The sequence below is a fragment of the Vanessa cardui genome, chromosome 5 (genome assembly GCF_905220365.1).
Source record: "Vanessa cardui chromosome 5, ilVanCard2.1, whole genome shotgun sequence".
NCBI lineage: Eukaryota > Metazoa > Arthropoda > Insecta > Lepidoptera > Nymphalidae > Vanessa > Vanessa cardui.
In genome coordinates this window covers 5,950,129-5,962,505 of record NC_061127.1, presented here as the reverse complement: position 1 = coordinate 5,962,505, position 12,377 = coordinate 5,950,129, and the positions used below count along the sequence as shown (strand labels likewise).

The 12,377-nt window shown below is 32.3% G+C and overlaps 1 protein-coding gene across 5 annotated transcripts in view; it reads right to left on the bottom strand.

Annotated features, from left to right (window-relative positions):
- Nucleotides 1-12,377, bottom strand: part of LOC124544557 (cytohesin-1) — a 39,346-nt gene that overhangs the window by 25,580 nt on the left and 1,389 nt on the right. The window contains exons 1-2 of one of the 5 annotated variants that reach the window (XM_047123152.1): nt 11,564-11,731; nt 9,341-9,656 (exon numbers count right to left, since the gene is read on the bottom strand). The exons of 1 other annotated variant lie outside the window; for it this stretch is intronic. In XM_047123152.1, the coding sequence (XP_046979108.1) occupies nt 9,341-9,550 (210 nt within the window). In that variant the 5' untranslated portion in view covers nt 9,551-9,656; nt 11,564-11,731. Of the gene's footprint in view, nt 1-9,340; nt 9,691-9,854; nt 10,117-11,563; nt 11,732-12,377 lie in introns of those variants that run through there. 3 more of the 5 variants (XM_047123153.1, XM_047123154.1, XM_047123156.1) reach the window with 3 other exon arrangements.

Below are 12,377 nucleotides of genomic sequence, written 5' to 3'. Positions count from 1 at the left end.
TAAAATGTAGGAAACAAAAATATTTATTGTTGACATAATATATACAATCACCTCGTCGTGATGAAGTAATTCGCAAGGAATTTTCTAAGTAATAACATCATCGATTGACAGACAAATCTGACCTTCAGGTTTATTTCCGATAAAAACAACTTATAATGAACATAAAACTTATGTAATGTAAACGTGTAAATTTTAATCTACTTGTTACTATTTTTCATTAAATACAAAAAATAAATAATCACATAATAAACATATATACTAACTACTATTAATATTTATATGTATTAGTATTTTTTGTGTAAATTATATTTTTCAAGTGTAACTATTTTAAACAGTCATCATGATAACTGTGTATTAAATGAAGTTTTGTTGTAAAATGTTAAACTGTAACAGGTGATTCCATTAAAAGCAGTAAAACAGGCTCCTTCTCGAACACTATAAACATCCTACAAGTGCATCGTTGTTATGTTTTTGTAGTCCCTATTTCCTGCGCGTCAAAATAAGAATATGATTCATTGAAGCCTGAATTAAACGGTCTGAATAAAAAACTTGAAACCAGATATAACCAGTTATAACCCTGCAGATATTTTCACAATAATTAAGTTACTTATAAATAATACAATTTTGCTTTAGAATTTTATAACGAGATTATGAAAAACAATTGGTCCGGTTTAATAAAAGCACAAAAACTAGGTTTCAATCAAGGTATTACTTATACGACAACTAAACAACCATACTATATATCATATATCGGCTTTGTATTGGGTTGCAGGGTATTATGGATATAAGGGACATATCTTAGATCCTATAGACAAGTGTAAGCTCAATAATAAATTTTGTATTAATACTATAAATGTAAAAGAAACACCATCTGTCCATCTGTGTCTTGTTCTTTCCGGGCCAAACTATTGAATCCAATTTGATCAAATTTGGTTCAATATTGGCAACTTACTTACGCGGGCTAAAACGCGGGCGACGCATAGTTTCTCTAATACCAATATCGGCGATGGAGACGCTTAACCTCACGGATTGTTATTTAAATACTTACAATGAGAAGAGAATAACAATGTTATAAAAACTTTTAAACAATAGAACATCATATATTATAAGATATAAAAAAAATGTATATTATTAACCTATCTGCTACCAATATACTAAAAACAAACGATAATTAAATATTCATGTGAACATTTAGCATACACGTAACGAGGGGACTTTGATCGTGTTCGGCCAACATTATTCACAACTTGTATATTAAAACAAAGCATAGACGCGAACAACAAACAATATTTGCACATTATTCGAGTACCTACATATTATCATACGGTGAAAACATTTCTATTGAAATCTGATAACATGTCCTGTAACAGACAATGATATGTATAATAAGTGTATGTTATAAAGTGATGAAGACAAGAGTATTTATTTTATCATTATTCTAACTAAACCGGCTTATTATGTTTGAAATTGTTTTTGATAAAAAATCCAACAGATATTTAACTTTACAACACAGGAAGTTCGAGTCCAATTAATATAACATTATTTGTAAAGAAATATATATTCAATTAAGTTATTCACGGAATATTTGAGTAAGTCAAACATTCTGTGAATCATGATACAAGTATGTAACAATACTGATATAAAGAATAATAAAAGAAAAGACCAATTACAAAACAAAATACGATTATTTAACAAATATTGAATTGTGAGAATCAAAGTCTTGTGTTGTTATCATATACAATTTCGTAATGCATTACTTTAATGCATATAAAATAAAATCTACTTTTGCAATGACTAGCCATTTCAAAATTAGTGACCTGTGACCGGCAGACAGACGCATAAGTCGGATCAATAAGTACCATTCGCTTAATGCGGTAACGAACTTAACCGAACTAAATTGATGTGAGAGTTTAAAAGGAAATTCTTTCTTACAAATAATACATTTATTTCAATCTGTCGTAGGTATACTAGTAGTAAAGGCAAGTACTTGTACATGAGCTGCTAACCCTAGCGGTCATCTCATCAGTTTAAGTATAGACACTCGGGTGCCCCTCGACCGCGATCGGCTCCTGTCACCGCATTCTTGACCCGCGCATTCACTTCTCGGCCCCAGATATTGTCACATACGAATGAAGTAACGTTACTTGCAGACACAATACCGCGAAATGAATCACAACTTATTGATAAAAACGTCGTTCCCATTATTATAGCTCTTACTGCCGCGGCGACCGCTTTATTTACAAAAGTTGTTATGCTGTTATGAAATCAATATACCATTTATAAACAAGAGCTACTTTAAGCCTGTTAAATTAAAAATAAACTAAGTTTATGCAAATGCATTCATACAACACAATGTGGGCATTGAGTTCTTGGAATTAGTGCATATAAATAAAAGAAATGTGCATTACAATGACAACAAATGCAACACGTACTTCGAGCAAAAAAGACGACGCAAACAATGGGTTCATATTTCCGGCCCGCGGTCACTAAACGCCGGGAGTTCCACAGATTTTTGCTTCACACAGACTCTTATGACCTATGTGTAAATGAATACAGATTGCCTAACAGGCTTGCGGCCAGAGGAAAAAAACACGAGGGGCTCCCAGTAAAAGATAATGCAGCAAATAACTCTACATGAATGCTATCATTAACTGTAAATCTTATAAAATAGGTAGAATAAAGAAAAAGGTTTTTGTACGAAACGTGCGTTACTTTCGATAAAATCGCCTATCGTCTAAACATATTAAAATATCGTAAGAGATAAAATATTCATAACAATGCATTCTCTGCTTCCTGCACGTACCAAACTAGTATTAAACATATTTCTAGTTAATGAATACGTAATAATTATAACTTCCTTTTAAATTAGTCGAAACATAATAATTATATATTGTTTTATTTTATATGAAAAAGAGCAAAGCTACGAATGTAAAGCGACTTGCGCTAGTAAAATTAAAAGTGTTCTACACACTAAGTAAGTACAATTACTTTGCGTTTTATTTTCATATTCAGCGAGGGCTAAGCAGACGCAATAAAAATAAAAATATTTGCGGAGGGAGCTAATGAGACAGTTGGTATGAGAAGTGGCGCGTGGTGCTCACGCGGAGACCTCGGCCAACGCCCCCACAAATTCAAACGCCATTGACATTCAGCCCTATTGAAATTCAAAACACTGATTATAACATACCAAAGTGCAACAATGACTATTATCACCCTTCTTCGTTCTAGATTATTTTATCTAACTATATTTATCGGAATGAAATGTAAAGTATTACAATCACGTGATCTAAAACCTAGAATTTAAAGCAATCTGGATAACGATCAGTTTAACACTACCGTGACTCATCTATTCTATATGCTCGTTTTATTATTAAAAATAAAAAACCAGACGTATAAGACAAACCGAATCGTCGTGCGGAAAACCAGCTTACTATAATTGCGGTTAAATGCAAATTCTAATACAGTTATAATAATTTTAGCCTCCTTACAAATTGTAGTTATCTTTTATCTTAACTAACTGAATGTATTATGTTATTAATTTCAGAGTAGGTAATGTTAGTATTAAGTAAAGATATAAAACGCAATTAAGTTACACCTGTTATAAATAATAGCAAGCAACTATAGAGCATTTAAGTAACTAGAAATTAATTAACAAGAAATACCATTATACCAGGTGAAACACCTAATTAGTTTCAAAACACATGCCGCTCGAATAAACCGTCAACTAAAATTAAAGCAAAATTAACGTAAGGCATCGCAGCGATAGAAACATGTTTGAATAATTGATATATTTGTGTTTTTCAAGTGGTTCAGTGAAGCCATGTGGCAGGGAACGATAAAATAAATGTATCACATATTTATTATTATTTCGTATTAATTATGTATAAGTAACGGAAGCAAACTCAGTTTACACCAAAGAATTGGTAAACAGGCGTCTAACATTGAACTAAAAATAACACGTTAATAGGAATGTGAGCAAATGTTCTCAGAAATTATTGATTAATAGCAACAATAAGATGTCGTTATGATGACCCATTTGAGACAGAAAAGATGACTTCATATAGTTCGGTGCTAAGGGCGTTTTTATAACACTTCGGCGCGGTCAATTATTTGATAAGTTCAATGGCGTTGAAAGGAAGTGACGATTCCTTTTATTACTTGTTTAATATGTTGGTAATTGTCTAGTCGGTTAATTTTATAATATCTTTTATGATATACAAACATAACATACGGGCGGTAATTGAGGTTACTGAAACTGACAGGAAAAAAAGGATATACATATGTGCAACTTTTTGTACTCGAATTTAAGTAGATGTTGCCATCTACTTAAATTCGAGTATGGTTTTTACGTCCTTGAACGAAGAATTCTATTAACGATCCTTATCTATTTGGCCAGTTGCGAAAACAAAGATAACCTGCTTTCCTAACGGTATCTCGTTGCTGCGAAAATAAATGTGCGAATAGAACAAATTTGCAAAGTTAATAATTAATATAGACCACGGTAAATGTATATACTTTACATATAAATACTTTTCATGTGTCAATGACTTTTTTTAAAAAAAAATACACACGCTCTCGACATAAAACATGTGCCAGATCTCAAGTAGCAACTTGAATAGTCAATTTGAGTATGTTTTATGTTAAACTCTGAAAATAGATTACTTCATAATGACAAACGTGGATAGTGGCACCAGCGCGAACGTTCATCAGTAAAAAAAGGCTGTTTAGAAGGCAGTGACAACATAGGTGAGAAAAAACGGTAGATAACTGCCTTATAATAAATAGCTCGAAATTTGGGGAGGGTTTGATGAGTACTCCATTAGCCTTTCCAAACACTCCTAATGAAGTTCAGAGAAAAACGGCAATATTTCACGCGTTATTGTGGCGATTATTTTAAATAACTTTTATACTACAATCATTTATAATTGCGTTTTGCGAAATAACTATCATTTCATTAGTTAGTTCAGAAAATATACCTATCAGATTGTTTTCTATACTCATTAATTCGGTTATAAATAATTCTTCAAAAAGCTTTATTAACTAATTATACTATTATTACTATTAAATTCTCAATCTTTGAAAGTTTTAACCGTGTTTCTTAAACTGTATAGTATTTTCAAACAAAAATATACATTACATTATATATCGTAATTTAAACTTACATAAAACCATTATAAGACTGGGCCGTGTAATAAACAAGAGGGTAAGTGAAATATAATAGTGGGAGTGTTACGGTAGATTGAGTTTGTTTTACTAATATAGCATTTACAGTATTAATAGAGTAGGCGTTATTTTCAATATAAGCTAGCTAAGTTGCCAACAGCTCATTATGAAACAATGCAAGCTAACTCGTTTGACGAGTTGGTGACCGTGCGGTACGTTCGCAAATCCCCCTTTCCCCGGCAAGGTCAAAGCACCTCCCCGCACACAAGCACTCAACCGGGAGCATACCTTTAGTATTATTATTTATTAGATTAGGCTCCTCTCATACTGTAGCAATAATTATACATTCCAAGGGGCTTCGAGTAGCTTGATACAAACTGAGCTATACGGGGTAATTAAATATTTTAAACTTATATATTTGTATATGTACGATTAGAGATTTACTAAACTTTTATTTTACAGAAACTTTATATGGAAATAACCAAAAAAATCTAAATGTGTATTTAAAGCTGAATATTTTTCGAATTGCAAATTGTAATTTAAAAAAGAAGTATTATTTCAATATACGGGCAAATGACCTTTGGCTGTAAGCCCAAACTTTCTCTATAAGACTTGGCAAGAGTATCTTAATATTATTGGCAAAATTTCTAACACACAAACACAATCAAAACTTGAAAATAATAACAAAGCTTCCATAAATTACCGATACCGATACTAATAACATGAAACTAAACGAATGTATTACTCTATTCTTTATGTGTTATTTTAAGGAAATAATAAAAGCCCACGCCTTACTTATGTTTAAGTCACGACCATAACTTAGCATAAACGGCAATTAGGATACAAAGTAAATATAGAGCAGGAGAACATTTACAATTTGCATAGCGGTGATAAATATGCGTCAACCTTGCGACCAAGAGCTTATTATATGTCTTTTTCATTAGCGCTACAGTGAATGAACTAAGGTCATCCCTCTGTAAGTGAATACATTTGGCATCGTTCGAAACTACACTTTCTATCATTAGTCGAGAATATTTCTGTTGCCAGTCGCAATGCGGATATTGTGACTTTTTCCGTTTTTCCACAACAAAGTTTGGCATTTATATTATATTATTTATGTCTTAACACCAAACTAAAATTTCAATATGCAAGTTATTATGCATATTACAAAACAATATGTTTTTAAAAAGTCTAGGCTAATTTTATTTGTCTATATGTTATAGCCTTAAATCACCCACAACTGTGTATTAAAAAGTCTATGAAATTGTATTGTAGAGAACATTGCAAAGACAACTGGGTCACACTCGTAAGAATCCGTAGACAATCTCGTTTGACAAAGAGAATTCGTTTTTAGCGGCAAACGAAAAGGATGTTTGTACTGCATGCTCTACGCCTCATTTCCAAATGAAAAATATCCATTTTTGTGACAGCATCCTCGCTGAACAAAATTCGCGAATGGTATAAACTAGACCACGTATGAATTTTTGTTGCGAATTTAAAGCAAACAAAGGGAAATGACGAACATATCGCTATGCATGAACGGTTCCTTACTTTGTGAATATTTTTCATTAGCGATAAATTGAATCCGCAACGGTTATTCAGTCAATTTAACTCAAGCCTCATAAACGAAATCTCAGAATCGCGACACGTCATATGGAAATTCCCAAATTTATCATCGAATTTAGAATTTGTTTTTCAATTAGTTAAAAATGATAATGACTAGGTACACATTGGAATGCTTATCAAATACCTAAATATTTATTAAAATAAATTTGATAATTTTATTTATAATTAATAATTATAATTCATTCAACCAGGAGGTTGAATGAATATGTACAGAAATATATCTTTGAATACATTTATTAAGCGTATGTATTAACTAAATTGCTTTTACGAGGTTATATTACCTACATATATATGATTGCTTTATTTCTTTGCACAAGTGCTCGTCTTGAAAAACAAATGACGTGAGTCACGATTGGCGAGTGCAATCAATGCGGACACTTCATACAGGCGCCGCGCGCCACTACCGCCGCCATTAAAAACAATACACTTTTGAACATATATGCTTATGATGAATACATTTTAAATAATTATATTACCAAATAAGAAATTTTCATAACACACGTATAAGAAAAAAAAAACAAAAGTAAGCATTATAACATTTGGATGACCATACAGATTGTTGTATAAATTGCCGACGCCTCTTGTTTAAAGTTTCACGTGTGCATATAATTGGGTCGCATAAACATTCCTTTAGTTACACGCTACCGTATATTTAATGATGTCATACTTGGCAATGTTTTACCATACACCTTTGTTTGAAAGACATTCCTATACACACCTAATCTTATAATAATACAAAGGTAAAGCGACAATGACCGTGATTTGCATACAAACATCATGTAGGTATTCTGATATCATCTACGTGTAAATAGAGCCTTGACTCATTCGAGTATAAACGAAAGCCCGATTTACTCGACCTTGAAAGTGAAAATAAGCCAGGAATAAAACTTAGAACGACTCGAGAAATAATTTTAAAACAAATATAGCATTTTATGACGTTACGTTTGACATAGATATGATTTTTATTTAGTTATACTAACGAAAATACATCCATGTGAATAACTGAAAGTAGCAGGCGAGTAGTGTCGGAGGAGCTATCGTATCGCCTCTATTCTAAAAGAACCACTATCATTTTCAATTACGAAATTGACTATTGACAGTTTTACTACAGATTAAACTTTATAATACATAAAATAAATGACTTTACCAACGACCATATATGTTTGATTATAATTAACATATACGCGTTATATTGCGAGCAGTCATCACGCTAGTTTCTATGTACATTTATACATAAAATTATCATTATTATAAAAATCTGTTATCTACTTGAGATTTTATGAAGTAATTACTCAAATTATCAATATAAGAACAAAACAATTTAAATATAATAAAGTAATTTTTAAAATATGTTTTCTACAGACACAATTGAACAGAGAAATGCTAAAATAATTGTTAACATTAGCGCAGTTACTTAAACCGCAGCAAGTCCCAATTTTAATCGACTAAAACAAGTCGTTGGGTACAAATTAAGGAATTAGAAGAAAAATATGTCAATCGCAAACAGTTTTAAAAATCTCATTTAGCGCTTGATAAACTAACAAACACGTTAAGGTCCGTTGGATTGGTTGATTTTTTTAATAAAAAATATAATTTTAATTCTTCAAAATATTTATGACTACCACTATCAAGTTTTGGGGATAAACTTAAAAACGTCAAACTAGAGAACCCATCGTTTTTAGTGGGCACCGACTCGAAACATTTTAATTATCCGGACCCTACTTTAAATAAATTACCGACCCCTGGCCTAGACCATTACATACGTCGTAGGAAACTGAGCTAATTATTGTCACCATTACAATATTTATTTACAAGACTAGCTCTTCTCTATTATAACTTGTCATTATTAGGTATTACAGATCTACACACCCAAAAGCAAGAGAATCACCCGAATTATGAACATTAAGTATTAATGCATAGTATCATGTTAACAGACTCCAAGTATAAAAGTAATAATGACTTTATATGTATTTAAAGAACATTTGGCGGTAGTTGTAACATTAATTGGAAGTATGATCTCAAGCTCCATCAGGCACACTAAGCAATTCTCAATATAAGGATGGTATATAAAAATAACACGATCTAATACTTTCATCATTAAAAGCATTCTATATATTTTCATTCATTCCTTTATGTTATCATATAAAAATATATAGTCGATAACGGTGATGAATCATAGGATTTGATAAGACCAATCCAAAACAAATTATTGTTGTAGTAAAAACAGTATAGACATAACAAGGGTGTTTTGATACACGTGGGATTATCCTTATTAGAATTAAAACATACCCGCATCAAACACTGATATAATTATTACAGTAATATCATAGCAACTTCCATTGGGGTGTTTACTAGTCGCTACCTAAGATGGGCAACAATAATACGTGTATTCAGAAGGTTACTGAATTTTGCAGCAATCGTTTCACACGCAGACTCAAAAAGCATGATCGATCCAGCGCATTTGGATTACTGCCAAATTTGTAGTCTGTCCAGTGGTGTGCATACAAAATGCCTTTCACTTACAGATAGTGAATTTTATAAATATACAGACCAGTCTGGTGACGGTGGTTAGATCCCAGGCCGACCTCGTCTTGCCGCGAGACTGGGTGCCATCCTTCCTTCTGCCTAATGAGCCATAACCGGTCGGAACAGCACTGTCCTCGCGTTTGCGTCGACCGCCACGTCTCAACGACGAAAACCAATTGGACACTGAACCACGGCGCTCCTCTTCGGCCACCACTGGCGCGGCCTTGATAAACATAACTCGAGGAGCGCTAATGCACCACGCACATCACAAATTCACACAACTTGGGATTTATTCTCAATAATAAATCGATTTCAACGAAGTTAAAACCGTACGTAGGTATCTAAAGACAAGCCGCTAGCATTAAATAAACTGGCCTAAATAAAGCAAAACAAGTGAAAAGTGTACGACTATAAATATTAAAGATTACGAACATTCGTCAACGCTTACGTCAATTGTTGCCAAATTACAGGTGAAGCTATACGGTAAAGGATTTGGTTTCACAGTGCACAACAAGCAGGGTCGGTGACAGATGACACACCTGATCATAGTCGTCGTCATAGGTGCGCGCGGCGCGAGCGCAGCGCATCAGCACCGGCCACCAGAGCGCGCCGCACAGCAACCGAACATGCAAACACATCGCGCGCCATACACTTCCCGCTAAGGAACGCACTCGACTGAAGAGAGGCGCGGGCGCCACCGACTTTGGCACCGTGACAACTATACGTAGCTGATTATCTTTTTACGCGTCTACGTCTGCGACAAATTCCGTCATTTATCGATAATTATCTCCAGTGGAGTACCTAAATATTTTTAATATAATGCAATGTTTATTTACAATATCTAAAGTTAATCTTGATATTAGATAAACAGAACTAGTACAACAATAAAAGTTGAGTATTCAAAAAGGATGTTTACAATACCTAATTAAACATGGCCAAATTACATGTATAAAATTATGACCAAGTTAATGATAACAATGCAATACTTTAAGCATCAATATTTATTTCTATATATTTTTAATGACTTCATAAAATGTAGATGCGGGTACTCTGTAAAACACGGTATATTTTAACAAACGATAACGTTAGATTCTCAGAAGTACCGTTCGTCAGAATATTATACGCTATTATGATGTTATTAAATTATGATAGTAATAATAAAGAAATACCCGTAAAGTTGTGACATTTAATGTAACGATTAACCATTCCGTGCATTTATGAAATACAGTATGCCGTGAAGTATTTTGCAACACGCTGTGGTTGGAATATTATGTTATAACCGATCTGAACATCGTAATTTGTTATCAAAGAGAACTACAGTCCGGAAGCGGGCAAAGGAAACTTGATAACAACATTGATTCACGTCCATTGTCCAATATGACATGACGGGATTTTTCTGCGCAGAAATAATAATTATTAACAAATTTAATTTAATTTTAAGCATATTTGATAAGAAACGACTCATCAATAGTAATTTCGATAGGCTAGATTATAATATCTATAATATCATACATATTTATGTTTCAAATTAATAAACGAGGTAACAATAATTTGTTATAATATATATTTTGTTCTAGCGTATGTAACATTTTTATATGCAGTTATTGTCCGCCTGTCCGGATCCTAAAAGCGTTACAGTCAGATAAGGACATTGTCATTAAGTTAACATTGTGTTTGATGTCATATCTACAATAGTATGACTAACTTATTGCAACAAATAAAAAGTAATTGAACCGTCATAATCACTGCAATGAATAATTAACTAAATTGTTAAGGAAAACAGTCAAAATACATAACAGAGCATAATTTACATAATTAAATAAGGACCGACAAAATATATAACAAGCTCATGAATTTTACTTATCATTAAATACATTTGTAAAGAACTTTTTTTTAATATGCAAAAATTGTGACAAATAAACAAATAGCAGGTAGTTAAACTATTCTAGATTTAGACACAAACATTGGTTTTATTATCCAAACAGCACAGATTAGTAACAGTCGAGCATGAAGGTTAACTTGTTTGAATTGAAAGCTAGTTAAATAATTCATTTGAAAAGGAACTGTAAACATATCAGATAAGCAATATGCATTCGACAATCATCCGCATAGAAACCAAACGCAAAAATAATAATAATGATAACTCCACCTAAATTTAGCGAAAATCTTTGATCAAACTGAACCAAAGGCAAATGACGAAGTAGTCGTAACAATTTCCACTTAATCGCAATATCACTGAAAAACTTACTACTGATAAATAACACGTCACTATAAAAAAAAAAACAATTAACTTCGCGTAGACTTCACAGTTTTTAGGGAAGTTACAAAAACCGCGAGTTTTGATACCCTATAATATGACCCGGCGTACATTAACAGCACAACACACCCGTACCGCGGTCCGATGGTTACTGACAAACTGGCTAAACTACATACCTCTCTTTCGTTCGTAGTAAGCTAAGCAGTAACGGCTTACGTCAATGTGCTCCGCAGTGTTTTGAATGAAAGGGCAGGGGGGAATCATCGGTATACTAAAATCCTTAAAGGACTTTTGGTCCTTTTCAAGGGCGCGCGAGGTTATTGACTAGTGGTTGAGAACAGATATTACGAATTACGCAATATATGCATATAATAATTTTATGTAACTCATCAAAAACAATACAAATTTATAGTTTTTGGGATATTAATAATAAGACAACTTTTTTTACGATCATAAATACGATAGCTAGATATCTAGATAGTTTATCTATTTAAATAATAAAATACATACACAAAATCAATAAAAGCTTAATTCAAATAAAATGTACCCTACATTGCATAGGTTTAATATATATAAAGAAAATCTAAATTTAATTACCTACTGACATCATGAATTGATGAATTTTTAAAGTAATATTTATTATTATTACACTATTACTTTTAAAGTAATATACTTAATCCACTTATTAATGTATTCAAATTATTTAAAGTTATTTACAGATCATTTTATTGTTTTTTAAAAAACTATTACACATTTTATATGCAGTATAACCTCTTACTGGTGAGTCAAACAATTATCCAATCGA